The sequence below is a fragment of the Ursus americanus genome, chromosome 21 (genome assembly GCF_024610735.1).
Source record: "Ursus americanus isolate L20-20 chromosome 21, mUrsAme1.1.p, whole genome shotgun sequence".
In the NCBI taxonomy this organism is placed as follows: Eukaryota; Metazoa; Chordata; class Mammalia; order Carnivora; family Ursidae; genus Ursus; species Ursus americanus.
In genome coordinates this window covers 28,025,940-28,041,887 of record NC_142147.1, presented here as the reverse complement: position 1 = coordinate 28,041,887, position 15,948 = coordinate 28,025,940, and the positions used below count along the sequence as shown (strand labels likewise).

The 15,948-nt window shown below is 38.0% G+C and overlaps 1 protein-coding gene across 1 annotated transcript in view; it reads left to right on the top strand.

Annotated features, from left to right (window-relative positions):
* GLG1 (golgi glycoprotein 1) overlaps positions 1-15,948 on the top strand; it is a 146,787-nt gene that overhangs the window by 100,441 nt on the left and 30,398 nt on the right. The window contains exons 4-8 of the mRNA XM_045795981.2: positions 3,242-3,457; positions 8,386-8,589; positions 9,382-9,453; positions 10,410-10,593; positions 13,474-13,688. Coding sequence (XP_045651937.1) covers positions 3,242-3,457; positions 8,386-8,589; positions 9,382-9,453; positions 10,410-10,593; positions 13,474-13,688 — 891 coding nt within the window. The remainder of the gene's footprint in view (positions 1-3,241; positions 3,458-8,385; positions 8,590-9,381; positions 9,454-10,409; positions 10,594-13,473; positions 13,689-15,948) is intronic.

Sequence of the window (15,948 nt, the reverse complement as noted above, 5' to 3'; positions counted from 1 at the left end):
TGAACCACAGAGGCATATGCTTCAAATAATAGGAGTTAGCATTAAAAAGGTTTGTGACAGGATTATGTATGTTGCTATAGATAGATGTTGAGTATAGAAACAAAAATGATTAATGAAAGTGTATAGCATTGTATGGATGCTAAGTGGGGAAAATTTTCAATTATCTTGGTTCAGTGTGAACACAAATAATGTTAGTGAAAATTGTGGTTTTGAAATTTTTATTTTATTTTTTGGAATCAGTGATTGAAATTTGAAAAGCGGACGCCTGGGTGGCTCAGTCAGTTAAGTGGCTGCCTTCGACTCAGGTCATGATCCCAGGGTTCTGGGATCAAGCCCCACGTCGGGCTCCCTGCTTCTCACTCTCCTCCTCGCTCATGCTCTCTCTATCTCTGTCTCTCTCTCTCTCAAATAAAATCTTTAAAGAAAAAAGAAAGAAAAAGAAATTCCAAAAGGCCAGAAGTATACTGAAGTATAAGAATCACAAAGAATAGTTGTTGTTTTTCTACCTCAAAGTTAATAATTCTAAATCTTGCAACACATAGATCTGTCCTCAAACTATGCTACTGATGACTTAATTCAGGACCACGTTCTTAGCTCTTAAGGAAGGCACTATTGCAACCAGATAAGCTCTCAGCTATTCTTCCTGACTGACATCATCATGGGACCTTGTAGAACATGTTTTCTTCCTCAGACCTTCTAGTACTGGATCCGATATGTTTTATTCTTTTAAAGCAGTGACCCTTCTTCATAATTACTTTGGGGCTCCAGAATAGAATAGCATATCTTCCAAAAACATTGGCTTCAACTTTAGTATTCTGCACTTCGTACTCCTTTTACTAGCTATATGGTTAGCTGTGTAGACCAGTTGGATTGCCACGTGGAAATTTATTTCAGAGTCTACGCAGAGTCATCAGAATAATTTCCCTCTTTACTGGCTTATAAAAGATATGTGTGTGTGTGTGTGTGTGTGTATGTTTGTGTGTGTATGTATGTATGTATAACTGGCTTTCTTATAATGTTTATGTAATGGTGGTCCTCTTATAACCTTTTGGGGTGTTGTGGTTTTGTAAATGATTTCAAGTAAAAATAGGAATTTATCCCTCCCTAGAGGGAGATTATAGTGGAGTCAGGAAAATTAAATATCAGGAAAACATTGTTGCCAACAGAATGTTTTATTTTCTATCTCCTTCCTTTCCTCTTTCTTGCAATCCTACTTGCAAGGAGAAAAACAGCATCACAAGAATACCTGCAAACTGCAAACCAAACTTCTATTTACTCTCCATTGTTGAGCCAAATACTGCGGGCTTTCCTCCTGCTTTGTGTCACCAACAGAGTGAGGGCAGCACTTTTCTAATGGCACCTTACGAATCTGCTCCCCAGCCACTTCAGAGTTACTCCCATTCATGGACTGTTGATGACTTAACGGTGTTTTTTGCTGTTAATCATAGAAATTTTCCTTCTCTTGTATTAAGCTTCTAGCCAATGGGAGTGGTTGAAGGAAAACACAAACTTTTAATTCAGACACTACACCCTATTGTAATTAGTGGTGAACTGAAATACAAATAGGTACTACATCTCTGTGTTTCAATAAAATCTCAAGTGATTAAAGCTAAATATACATTTATTTTCTCATTGGGGCTCCAATTCAAAATGTGCTCCCGGATTTTCTTCGGATTTGTAAACTATTGATTGTCCAGCATAAGAGCTTATGAATACTTGCACTTCACTAAGTTTTAAAACCCAAGCATCTGCCGCTAGTTCTGTGTTTTACGGGGTTTTCTCAGTGGTTGAATTACAAATGCTGAGATTTTTCAAGCAGCTATTTCTCATTTCACTTTTGAGACTTAATTCTGTTTTGCTCAAAAACAAAACAAAAGCCTTTTCCTGGAAATACATTCATGACCCTCTTTTTGGGCATCTCAAAAAAAAAAAAAAAAAAAAAAAAAGCTCAAGGTTAACTTGAAAGAGTTGCATTCATCTTGATTGTTGAAGATCTCTGCTGCCTCTTGAAGCCAGTGTGAGACTATTTGCTTAAATTCTCAAGTTTGCTTCTTGAAAAGGAAACGCCATTTTCTGTTTTGAACTGAGTGTTTGACTTGGTTTGGATTTGATACAAGAGTTAGACTTGAAGAGACCCAGGATAATGAGTGTGTGGTGTATTCTTCACCCAGCACCTTTTGGAAAGGGAGAGTATATTTGTTTTGCCCTCTGTACCTATTTAGGGTAGGTAGTGTGATAGTAGAGAATGGTCACTCTTGGTTTCAAAAAGCCAATAAAACATTTTCTTCTTGTTTATATTAAAAATAAACATTTACATTTGGGCCCTTTACTCTTGTCAAAACTACCATTTTTGTTTGTTTTTAATTTCTTCAAATGTGGTAGGATTTTTCCAAACAACCTTTCCTGTTTTATAATTGAATCTTACAACCCAATAAGTAGATTTTACTTTTTTTATGCCTGAATTTCAGCATTTTGGGGCTAGTTTGCTTCCTTAGCACGGTGGGGTTTGGGATGCACTTTGCAGGAACATAAACCATGTGGAATAATTCTGTGCGTGATCCACTAGAACATGTATCTAAACCACCCAAATTAGATTTGCAGTAGTCTTCCCCCTCTCAGACTTCTTGCCAGACTGCAGTGAGCATCATTTTAAACATGTTTCTGTTCCAGACCACAGTGGTGAAGCTGGGAGTCTACTAAGTTCAAAAACACATGTCCGAATCCACAGTTAATTCAGAACATATTAATGTCATGTCAAGAAGTAATATTATGCCTTCCTGCCTCCCTTCTTCTGGCCATTAGGTTTACCTAACAATAATAGTTCGCTGTGTAGCTTGGCTTGGGACATGCCACTAGACTTCAGTTCCACACCTGTTTTCCAGAACTGTTTCCCAGATTAATCTCCTCACTGTCCATTGCATTCTTTGCGTGGATAAAGGGACTTCTCAGTAGAACCATTCTAAAGCTGTAGATTTTAAAAGTTTTTTTAAATTATATCTCAATAAAGCTGAAATTTTAAAAAATTTAAAACACATTAATCAGGTATTTCCTAGACGCCACAACAATCTGAGTAAGCATGACACTATTTTCTTTATAACAGATGTATTTCTAAGTGCTTTCCTCTTTTTCTCCCAAATATAGATGGGAAATCAGTAAGAAAATATCAGACATTCTCTTTTGTAAAAGTTGTTTGATAAGAGAATAAAATACTTGTGTAAAATAGTCACTTTCTTTGGAGCAGATTAAAGAATGTGCTGATGAACCAGTTGGGAAAGGTTACTTGGTTTCCTGCTTGGTGGATCACCGAGGCAATATCACTGAGTACCAGTGTCACCAGTATATCACCAAGATGACGGCCATCATTTTCAGTGATTACCGTCTAATCTGTGGCTTCATGGATGACTGCAAAAATGACATCAACATTCTGAAATGTGGCAGCATTCGGCTTGGAGAAAAGGTATCTACTATATTATACTGGCTTCACCATGGGGGTCCTACGAACTTGTTGAATGAAAAGTTTTGTATAACTGGAACGGGAAAAATTTAAGGCTGGAGATGGCCTTAAAGTGGAGGTACAGACAGCCCCAAGGTCTAAGGCTAGTTGACCCGTGAATGCATGTCATCTTTTTGTAGTGTTTCAGTACTGTATGAGGAAGCAGAGGAATTAATATCAGTCAAGAATAGTGTCATCTTCAAAATACTAAGCCAGTTGCTTGTTCCCTATAGCGTTCCCTGGCAAAGCATTGGGCAAAGTAGTTGATTTAGGAGAGACTTGAATTGTCTAACCTTTCTCTGCATATACCTCATTGATGCTATAAAAAAAAATTAGTAAACACACTGGTATCAAAGAAGATATTTAAGTATTAGAAAAGTTTAAGATACATGAAGGTGCTTCTGGCTTGTGAGAAGAAAGGTACTCTATAAATGGAATCTATTGCGGTCTTTATCTCAGAAGAACTAGTTTTAGTAAAGACAAGAAGGAAGATAACCACCTAGCTGATGACTTCTTTATTAATTATGTGTGGTCTTATTTTTGTTCTTATGGGTCTGTTGTCCAGAAGGTCACAATGGAGGTTTGGCCAGGTTTATTCTGAATTTATTGGCTCAGCAAAATGAAAGAAACTCCTGAGAAGTAACAGATGCTGGGGGAGAGGTGGTCTGAGGCATATGTCTGACATCAGCTATTAGTTGCCACTGCTCATTAATCTGCTCTTTAGGAAATATGATGGAAAATAAAACCCTTTTGTCTCTTTGGCCTCTATTTGTTCATTGCCCCACGGTTTGCTGGCTTCTGTCACTAACAGAGGGTGGGGGGCATGGTGTTGGAATGCTAGAACTGCGCACACCAGTTCAGATGACGGTTTTAGTGCTGGTTATTGTCTGCCTGTCACCAAATACCGTTTCCTTCATACCAACACAGGGCTCTGGCCCTTTCACAGGGCACCTCTGAGTCAGTCTTGAGAGCACTGTGAACTTGGCATAGAGCTTTTGGCAGCTAAAGAAAGGCCAGTTTTAATAAAGAAGGCAGATTTCTTCCTTCCTTGCAGACTCTAGAAATGGCACAAAAGCACTTAGGCTACCCTAATAATTTAGGAAGCTCTTTTGACTTTATTTAGGGTGTTAGAGATCATGTCCAATTCCATATCTCACTCTTTTTAAAAAGCTTCACCTAAGTGTTCCAGACACATTTTTTTTAAGGAATCATTGAAGACACTTTTGTGATCAGTGGTCCACACTGTAGAGTAGACCATTACAATTCATCTCTTTTTGTAGTAGTTTTTCCCTGTTGACACCAAGATAATCGCGGGTTAGCTTCCCACTAGCAAATCTGAATTGTCAGTATAAAACCTGCTTTAAGCTGCATGTTTGAGTTATTAGGTCTTAGTGCCTGAAACGAACACAGAAAATAGTACTAGAGCCCAAGAACAAAGCCCAACTTTGTTAAAATAACCTTAAAAAAAAGTTTCTTTGGATCCCCAAAATGCACATTTTTGTCATGTTTATCTTTTGCTATACCTACCTGGTTAGGTGAATTTCTGTTTATACCAGGCCCCTGTCCTAGCACCAAAGGCTTTCTGTATTTTGGGGACAATGAGATAGATTTATGCTCTTGAAAAAGTGTGCTCCTTCCTGTATAATCCACTCTGGTGCTACAGCCGGGTTTAAAAATGAGGGAGGCATGTCCTCAGCCCTTCTTGGCTTTTCTAACTATAGTTTATTTCTTTGAGGCCAGTTGTTTAGATATCCTGAAAATGAATGAATCAGCTTCTGGCTTGTTGATTTCAAATTTGCCACTAAAGCTTGCAAACTCCTCTGTGACTGGCTTTGAACTGACTTCCTCCAAAGGTCAGAGGACAGGGGCAATGGTTAATCTGTTTGTATCCTGCCTCTGTATGAATGTAGAAGAGTCGTGGTGTCAACTATGATTTTTTTCAAGATGTTAGTATGTAACTTTGAGAACAAAGACTATATATTAATAAAAATTTTTGTAAATAAATATAGTTAAAGTGAAAGGGCAGATCTTCAAAAGTGAAAGTGTAAATGATTTACATCATCAGAAGAAAAAGTACAATGTGCGCTCCAATACAGGAACTTAATTGTGGACATGTTATTACTTTTAGACTTTTCACTTGGTAGTTATGTAATTTTATTATTCCCTGCTTTTAACCAGCTACTTTGAATAATTTGGACAGTCTTTTTCTCTTTTTATGTAGTGAGGAAGATCACAGAAGACACCAAAAACATTGAACTAGAGAGTGGTTTATAGCAGAGATGAAAACTGAGTTCTTTGTTTTTGAGATTGTGTTACTTTTCTTTAAAAAAAAAAAAAAAAGGAGGAGGAGGACCAGGTTTATGGGGAAGAGAAGATATTACCTATCAAATTGCTAAAAACTGATCAGGACACTTAGTAGTAGATGACATTTTTTAAGACAGACATTTATCTCACCACAGTAGAAGTCCATTTTAAGTCCATTTACAGGATCATTTGTTATTCCTATGTCAAGCCTGTGTATTAATAACCTATTTAACCTAAGTAATTTTATTTTCCTGTAGATGGTGTGCCAGTGTGTAGTTTACCTCCCTTGCTTTCATTCTTATTCAGTAATTAGCCATGCAGCCTTCTTTGTCAAATATTTGCATACATTTCAGTTGTATAACTAAAATGGGCCGACCTGGAAATGCTCAGAGACGCAAGGAAACCGAGAAGAATTCTTGAAATACATTTATTTGAAAAAGTTATCTAAAGTTAGGATGAATGAAAACATGTAATAGAGATGATGGTATGGCCCAGCACCAATATGTGATGCTACAATTGCTGTAATCATAATTAAATCTCAGATTCCTTAGGGGGTCTCAAGCCACGATGATGCTGCCTTTATTTAAATCTAAGAAGAAACAAATGGAACCATTAAGAAATATAATAGCCCTAAATAGATAATCTTACTGGTGGCACATTTAAAACAGTTACAGACCCTAAGCATACAGGGTAACACTTAGACTTGTTATATGGAAATAATTTCTTTACCCTGTGCTGCCAGGACTAAAGGCTAAACCTAAATCAAGAGTTAATTTATCAGATTATTATTTTCAGCCCCTTTTATATGATTAAGACTTATTGCTAACAGCCATCTAAGTAAGTTATGGGCTACTGAACTTTGGGATAGGATGTTGTTTTGTTGTTTTATAAACTAGGATTACGTTTATAATAATCTCTTGTATACTGTAAATAGTAGTATCTGATATGTTTCTGTCGAAATGTTTATTATCATAGGTTTGCTTTTCTTTTGGGAAGTGGAAACGGGTAGGCCTTGCCTAAGTGGGTCATAGTCAGACGAACTTGAGTGTCACTCATAAATAAGGAAGAAAAAATAAGCCTTATTCTGGATTTCTGGGGTTTGTGTCGACTCTTCTCTCTGCCTTTATCTTTTTGTCACTTGTCTCTCAGAGTTTATCTTATTCAGAATTGCCCTCCAAAAAACCGTTTTGGTTCTCTCAGGTTTTTATACATTGAATACAATCATACAACTAGTGCTCAAGTTCAGGTACAGATAGAGAATAGGAGGCATGAGAATCTGCTAGTAGAGTGTGCTTCCTGATCTTTTTGGGGTCAGCAGACCTTTTGAAAATTTAATGAAAGCTGTGAACCCTCCTCAGGAGAAATATATAACACCCACATACAAATTTGAGGAGTGTCCTAGAACACCAAGGTCTAGAAAAATAAATAATGGACTGTTATGTAGGCATCTTACCTTCTGCAACCTAAGGCCTGTGTTTACTCCTCTGCACAAGAGATACCACAGCTCTTATGCCCTCTCCACAGGTACTGTAGGAGAGAACGTGGACATTTTCATGGAAATACTTGGGAATTAATGTGCTGTCAAACAAACTGCATTACAACTAAGTTTAGGGGAAAAAAACTGTTATTGTTGAAATTTTGCTTAAAGTAGATGTTTTCCTGCCTGGTTTTAGGCATCTTTTTATTACGTACAGGTGATTTCATAGACCCAGTGTTTTACTATAATAAGATTGTGTGTGTAAATAAGAGATAGCATATAGTTCCTGCTGCTTTGGTTTGCTGTATTTATAGTTATACCTCTCACATTTTTGAAGCATGTCTTTTGAGTATACCAGATTGGGACTCTTGAATAGAAATATTTAGGGGAAATTCCTCATATTTTGAGTGAATGAATGCTTGTGGTTGCTATGGGGACGATGCAATGTACAATTAAAGATAATTGGATGGTTTTAGGAAAGCTCTCAAACTGAGTTTGTATGAAGGGTGGTAATCTCATTAAATCATATTAAGATAAATCCAAAACATCAAAGTGAGTATTACACTACAAATTGTACATATTGGGGTCTTTGTGGACAGTATAGGGTAGCAAAATGAGAAAGAGGGTCTCTGTAACGTTTTTTTCTCAATGGATTTTGTGCTTGTTTTTTTTTTTAACATGACTAAAAGTGTTATTATTCAGGAAATACCTCTCACCCTTTGAGGTCAACGAACAGAGATTTCTGCACGGTTAATTCAGTATTGATATGAACCACGTTCAGAATATTGGGCTGATGTAAATTCTTAGAATTTTTCTGACGTTTTAAACATAAAGAATTCAGGTTTCTATTTCTGGTGCTAACTAAACTGTAAAATCTCCCAGGATCTCGTTTTCCATTTGTAGCATGCAAGTACTCTGTTCTAACAGAAGATTGTTGAGGACATTTTCTGTAACTTCCACAGTGTGGTTGGTTCCCACCGAATTTCTCAGCAGAATATCAATAAGCCAACTATGTGTTGAATTGAGGGTTGTTGTTTTCTTAAGCAAATGATGTTTATTTGAAGCTCATTGTGGTGAGAGTTTTACAATATTAGTACCCTTGCTATTTTAGGATGCACATTCACAAGGTGAGGTGGTATCATGTTTGGAAAAGGGCCTGGTGAAGGAAGCAGAAGAGAGAGATCCCAAGATACAAGTCTCTGAACTCTGCAAGAAAGCCATTCTGCGGGTGGCTGAGCTGTCCTCAGATGACTTTCATCTAGACCGGCATTTATATTTTGCTTGCCGAGATGATCGGGAGCGTTTTTGTGAAAACGTGAGTCAGCTCAGAAGCTGTTCTTCTCCTTTAAAATGTTTTTTAATTCTCTAGTCCAAAATAAAATAAACCAGCACACTTTCCCATGTAGATAAGGCAGTGAAATGGAAGGCGGAGTCGTTCCCAGGATAACAGAGAATGATGTTAGATATTCAGCCTTGATGATTTAACATCTAGTTAGCAGTTGGCTTCTGACAGTCTCCACACATTATTTTTTCTACTTTATCTCACTTCTCAATTTTAGTTCTTGGAAGTCTATGTTATTTATATACAGGAATCCTGTTTTACCAGGGAATCCTATTCACACCTATTCCATGGCTAAAACTGCCATATTACATGTTATATGTTTTTGGCTAAGATGAACAAAACAGCAGCTGGCTAACTTTTAAAACTAAATCCTTGATTACTATCTGCAGACCTTACAGAAGACTTGCTAAATTCTCTCCATCCTTACAAAAAGAGCTGAGAGTAACGTGTATACCCCCACCCTCTGCTGTTTTGAATTAGCAGCTTTAACCCTCAGAGCCACTGATTATGAGTCTTATTGACTCCAACATAAAGTATTAAGAAAAGACTCACAGACACTTCTCTTGGTTCCCATCTTTCCTGCGATCACTGTTGTCTTCCAAAGGCTACTAAATGTTATTTTTAAATGGCTGAGCCATTGTTCAAAGGTACTCACATTTATAATAATTTAAAGAAAGTTCTGTGTAAGACTGTGGATAGTGCCCAGTGTAACTACATCGCTGATTGTCATCACCCTCATCACCGTGTGTATGTTCCATCTCACAGACGCAGGCTGGTGAAGGCAGGGTGTATAAATGCCTCTTTAACCATAAGTTTGAAGAATCCATGAGTGAGAAGGTGAGTATTACTTTGAAACAAAGCAATATTTTATTCATTTCTTAAAAGTTTACTTAAATCCTCTCAAACAATGTTCTTATAAATTCATATCAGAATATAAATGACTGATAAAGCTTACCCTTTTCAGAGGCGAGACACTTGGCTTTTAGTAGAGAACCAAAGCATATTTTGCTTAAGCCAAGAAAACAAAGCGTTGTGATATCTAGACATTGGGAAGCCAATTGGGAATCAATTTGGGGAGTAAAACTAGAGAATTGTGTATCATAGTCACAGTGAAGCCAGCCCTGCAAACTTAGGAAGCTTAGGCTAACCAGACCTCTGTGCTTTACAGGTAATTACCTATTTAATTTTTCAGCAGCTGTCTCATTAAGCATTCTCATTACTATTAGTCCCCTGTCCCTGGATGCATGCAAGAATCTTTTATGACTTTTAAAACGAAAATTATTCTTGGTTTTGCTCTCCTGCCGTTTGCTTTCCTGTGCAGCTGAAGAAATGTTTCATTTCAGTTGCTTGTATCTTTTACTATTGAATAATTCTATTTTAAAAGCATAGAATGTAACATAGCGTAGCATGGAGTGTATGTCAGCTGCCAGTTTGATTCTTGTGAACTTGACTTGAGGGCCATTGTGGAAGAGGAAGATGGCTTGGTCAAGTCTCACTGTATTAGAGGCCACCAAGCACTCGTGTGCATAGGACAACTGCTCTGCTGTTGCAGCAAGAACCAGCAGCTCAGGGTAGGATTCCAGGCCTTTCCCATCCATTCACCCCTCCCCCTTACTACACTAGTTTCACATACTTGTGTTCGAGTCTAACCAAATTTAAAGGTAGGCGTTTTGGTGACAGCTGCAGTTGTTGACATATACTCGGTCATGAGCCTCTTCTGGTCTCAGAGGTCCCTGTGAACACCAGAACCACGGGAGTGGTCTTACAACTCTGTTGTTGCATTCTTTATTCAGTGTCGAGAAGCACTGACGACCCGCCAAAAGCTGATTGCCCAGGATTATAAAGTCAGTTATTCGTTGGCCAAATCCTGCAAAAGTGACCTGAAGAAATACCGGTGTAACGTGGAAAACCTTCCTCGGTCCCGGGAAGCCAGGCTCTCCTACCTTCTCATGTGTCTGGAGTCAGCCGTCCATAGAGGTAAGAGTTCATTTCTCCTTATCCTTTTCAGTCCTTTTTGAATTCACATTCTAAAGCCTCTTGTACCTGTAAATGTTATTTTCCTCCTGCATTTGCTCTTTTGAGTGCATCTGTCCCTTGCGACTCAGGAACATTTCTTTGTAACCATAACTCCAGGAACTGAAGGCTTGGTGTCCCAAAGCCTTTTTGAAGGCTCTTTCTCTTAGCTCAACAGTCTCCAATTTTTATTCTAAATTTCTTTATTTGAGAGAGAGAGAGAAGGAGCAGGGGGAGAAGCAGAGGGAGAAACAGACTCCCTGCTAACCAGGAAGCCCAATGTGGGGCTCGATCCTGGGACTCCAGGATCATAACCTGAGCCAAAGGCAGATGCTTAACTGACTGAGACACTCAGGTGCCCCGTTGTTTTTTTTTTTTTTAAGTAAGGTATATTTCTCAAATCCAATGATTTTGATTTTTTAAAGTGCATAGTCAACATTTTTAGGAGAGTCAAGGTAGGATAATGATTTAACAAAAGAGCTTTGGGTCGGAGAGATTTGGCTTTAAATTAATGGCTCCATCATCAAATTAACTGGCTGGGTGGCCATTGTTTACATTTCTTAATCTCTCGCCAAACTTATTTTTCTTATCTCTAAAACAAAAACAATATTTATAGTGAGGAGTTCTTATGAGGCTTGAATGAGGTTATTTGGAATAGCACTTAGCATTCAACACATGATAGGTACTGTTATTGTTATAATACTGATGATATTAAGAAACTAAATAGAAACTTTTGAGTTCAAAAGTCAACCCCTGACTAGAGAACCAAGATGGCTCTATAGAAGATCAGGATTGTCTTTCTTAATACTGCCTACAAGCTGTAAAAATGAAATGCTTAGCTCTTATTAAATAAATGATACTGGGACAATTGGTTAGTGATTAAAAAGTTAAGTGGAGGGGCGCCTGGGTGGCACAGCGGTTAAGCGTCTGCCTTCAGCTCAGGGTGTGATCCCAGCGTTCTGGGATCGAGTCCCACATCGGGCTCCTCCGCTATGAGCCTGCTTCTTCCTCTCCCACTCCCCCTGCTTGTGTTCCCTCTCTCGCTGGCTGTCTCTATCTCTGTCGAATAAATAAATAAAATCTTAAAAAAAAAAAAAGTTAAGTGGAGGGGCGCCTGGGTGGCGCAGTCGTTAAGCGTCTGCCTTCGGCTCAGGGCGTGATCCCGTCGTTATGGGATCGAGCCCCACATCAGGCTCCTCCGCTATGAGCCTGCTTCTTCCTCTCCCGCTCCCCCTGCTTGTGTTCCCTCTCTCGCTGGCTGTCTCTCTCTGTCAAATAAATAAATGAAATCTTTAAAAAAAAAAAAAAAAGTTAAGTGGAAAGTCAATCATTAAAATCAATAAAACTCTGAACTTTTGATGAATTTTTTTTTTCATATCCGGATAGTGGGGAAAACTCCTAAGCTTGAAAGCAATGGAATAGCACCCAGGGACAGTGCATGGTCTTGGATTGAATACCAAACAAAGGACATTTTGGAGACAATTGGAGAATGTTGATTATGGTCTGGATATTAAATAAAATTGTCCTAAAATGGAAAGGTGGAGATTATTGACTTGTAAAAGAATATTATAAAAGAGTATACATAATATCATCTAATTTGGGTATTTAAAAAAAAAGAGTTAATGTTCTAAAACTGCAGATTAACAAGAGAAGAAAGACTCAGTAAATACATGGCCAAAGGCTATATGCAGATAATTCAGAAAAGTTACACAGATTGCTAATGTTAAAAAGACTGACCGTATTAAGTGTTCATAAGGATATGGAAGAACTGGACTATGGAGCACTGCTGATGGGAAGTTAAAATAGTACAACCATTATGGAAAATAGTTTGCCAGTTTCTTGAAAGTTAAATATATACATCTACCGTATGACCCAGCCATATTTACCTAAGAGATACGAAAGCATATGTGCATTAAACTCTTATACATGAATGCTCATAACAGCTTTATTTGTAGTAGCCCAAAACTGGAAATGACCCAAATGTCCATCAACAGTTGAAGGGATAAGCACATTGTAGTATATCCATATAATGGAATCATATTACTTGACAATAAAAAGGAATGAATTGTTGATACATGGATGAATCTAAAAACAGTTATGCTGGGTGAAAGAAGTTAGACAAAAAAAGGAACATACTGTATGACTGTTTTATATCAACTTCAAAAAAGTGGAAACTGGTAAACTGATCTGTAGTCAGAGAAAGCAGATCACTGGTTGATGTGGGAGGGAGCTGGGTGGAGAGGGAGGGAGAGATTCTCAAGGACCATGAGAAACCTTTGGAGTTAATGGATATGTTCAGTATCTTGATTGTGGTGATGGTTTCAACAATGTACACGTATGTCAAACTTCCCCAGTTGTATGCTTTAAAAATAGAGTCTATTTTATGTTAATTATACCTCAATAAAGCTGTTTATTAAAAAGATTTCTTAAGTTTTCCCAGTTGGTATTTTTGGCTAAAGGAAGGAGCCTGGGGAGGCTATAATGAATATTTGAAGTGTGGTCTTTTTCATAGGCTTTAACCCTGTAGGCCAGTAGGGAATGTTCTTGGCTTTCATTGTTACCCCCATAATTATCTTATTGATAAGACTTCCATTGGCACAGCATTTGCATTATTAGTTTAGTATTATAAAATCTATGCAGAACACTGTCAAGATAAACCCCGGTCTCTGAAGTCTTAAACTCATTTTGCGCCGATAAAGCTCTTTCTGTATTCTAAGCTTCTCAGTCTAGATGATAGCATGACAGGTATATTATATTCTAGAGGAAAACTTGTACTTTTATATGTGTTGATATCTGATTGTAATGCTCACCATCCATAATGTTGTGACTTAAATCCTAACTTAGGGCGCCAGGTGAGCAGTGAGTGCCAGGGGGAGATGTTAGATTACCGGCGCATGTTGATGGAAGACTTTTCTTTGAGCCCTGAGATCATCCTGAGTTGTCGGGGGGAGATTGAACATCACTGTTCTGGATTACATCGGAAAGGGCGAACTCTGCATTGTCTAATGAAAGTAGTTCGTGGGGAAAAAGGGAACCTCGGAATGAACTGCCAGCAGGCGGTAAGGAAAAATTTTCTATTGCCATTTTGAATGTTACATTCTGTAAGCTGAGGAGCCTCTTCCTGACACTGTCCCTGCTTCATTTGTCTGGATCATTTGTGACATCACATGAACACGGTGCAAAGAACCAGACACGGAATATTTTTCAGGCGTATCTTAATAAGAACGTGGAATTTATTACAGAGCAGAAGTTTGAATTTATAAACAATAAATGGGGCTATATACTTAAAGAAATAGATAAAAAGCATTGTCTGCTGGGTTTTTAAAGGAAAGGTAACTTGCCAGGTAGAGTTTCTAAACTCAGAACCAAGGTGAACCAGGTTCTGGTAAATCAAAAAACGTCCTCCACTGAAAGAGGATTTGCCTGTTTCTATAGGTTTGATTGAGTTGAGGCTGAAAGAGAGCTGTAACGAACTGAAATTTTCTAACAGTTTCTTTTTATTACTGATGCGCAGCATACCATGGATTCCTAGCCTGAAGGATCAAGAGAGCATGTCATTTTCAAAGTCACACCATCTTTCTTGTTACAGTAGGGCAACTATGCATGGAAGGGCCTTTCTTTCTCTGTCCCCAAACTCTACCATCAGTTCTATAAAGATATTTGGAAAAAATTAGTGTACTTCTTGGGAAGATAAAGTTATTCTTTTTTTTTTTTTTTTTTTTTAAGATAAAGAAATTCTTGCTCCAGGGTTCACGAACAGTTGAGTAACTACAGACCAGGGACATAATGTAAAGTTAACAAAATACTATAGATGCAGTGTGTCTATTTCATTACCATTGTCCATATTTATTACTTTTTACTGAATAAAAGTCTTTGAACAATTCTCAATACCAAATGCAACAGTGGTACCCTGTACAGTGTACCCCATGCATCCCTTAGGATGCACAAAAGATACCGTTTAGTTTTGTATCCTAAATTAGGAAGTTGAGGTTCTTTTCTCAGTGAAAGTTAAGAAGACCACAGTTCAGTTGGTCTTTTATTTTGTTGGCATTTTTATTAAAAATTGAATATTTCAGAAAATCAGAATTTTACAGTCTGAAACAAAATTCCCATAGAATTTTGGTATGGAGTAAAATTTCATCTTAGCTCCTCTTACTTACCCTGACCTGGAGTAGACAGTAAGTTTTGTATATCCTGTGGTAGAAAAGGTAGGAGAATATATAGGCTCGTCTCCAAAATCCCAAACCCAGCTAGAAGGAAGGCTTCTGGAATTGGCTGTGGCTTTAGTTGGCACAGTGTAGTTCTTCAGGAGCAGTCCTTGCTGGTGATTATTTGCCTAGGAAACCTCTGTGACAATATGTGTGCCTGGGCCTCAGACCAAGAATGAATCGAGACAGCCCATATTTGCATCTCATCCTTAATGCAGCATGTGAAGGAGAGGGAGATGGTCAGGAATAAACCCGTCTTTTTACTGAGGCTGCACTTGTACCAAGGTGTACAGAAAAAAAGAAAAATCGGTTTAACTTTATTTCACGGCATCTACCTCCCGGGCTTTTTAAAATTTAGCTTGTTAAAAAGAATAGTGAGTCAACTTGAAAGATAAGTAAGGATCACCTGTCTCATCCTTTGTGTCTAGAAGAAAAATGGGTTCGAAACCTAGAGGTTAGTCTCAAATAATGAAATATGTGGTTTTGCCCACATTGAGTTTAGCCAAGTGGGAAATACACACTTAATTTGGGTTATTAGGGACCCATGATTTTTAGTCTTTGCTCACAAATATTAAAGGAGTAAATGAACCGAAGGGATAATATTTTCAAAAACTTAGTCGTCTTCTACTACATTATCCATCCTCAGTCAAGTGGAAGAATGTTTTGAAATAATTTATCTTGAGTAGGTTTCTTTCTCTCTTTTTCAAAGTTCTCTTCCTTGACAGAGTAAGCTTCCATGCCTGCCTCTGGTTGGCCTCTAATTTCCCCCGTTCTCTGCTTGGTGATGCTTTGACTCAAGTGATCTCTCAACAAAGAGTAAACTGTGAAACATGTGGACAATTTTCATCTTAATGAGTACACACTTTTCCAAATGTACCATAATCATGAACTTATTAAATTCTCTTCAGTTATGGCTGAGCGCGTCTGGGCCCAGTCTCTCCTTGGCCAAAGATGACTATGCGGTGTATTCTCTAGACTGATCGTTGCTCAGAAGCATTTCCCCAGGTTTTTCCTAAGCATTCAGGGGCTGAAATGGATATACAATCATGTAGCAATTCATGTTCTTAAGTGTTTTTTCCCACACTGTATCCCTGGATTCCAGAGTGGCAAT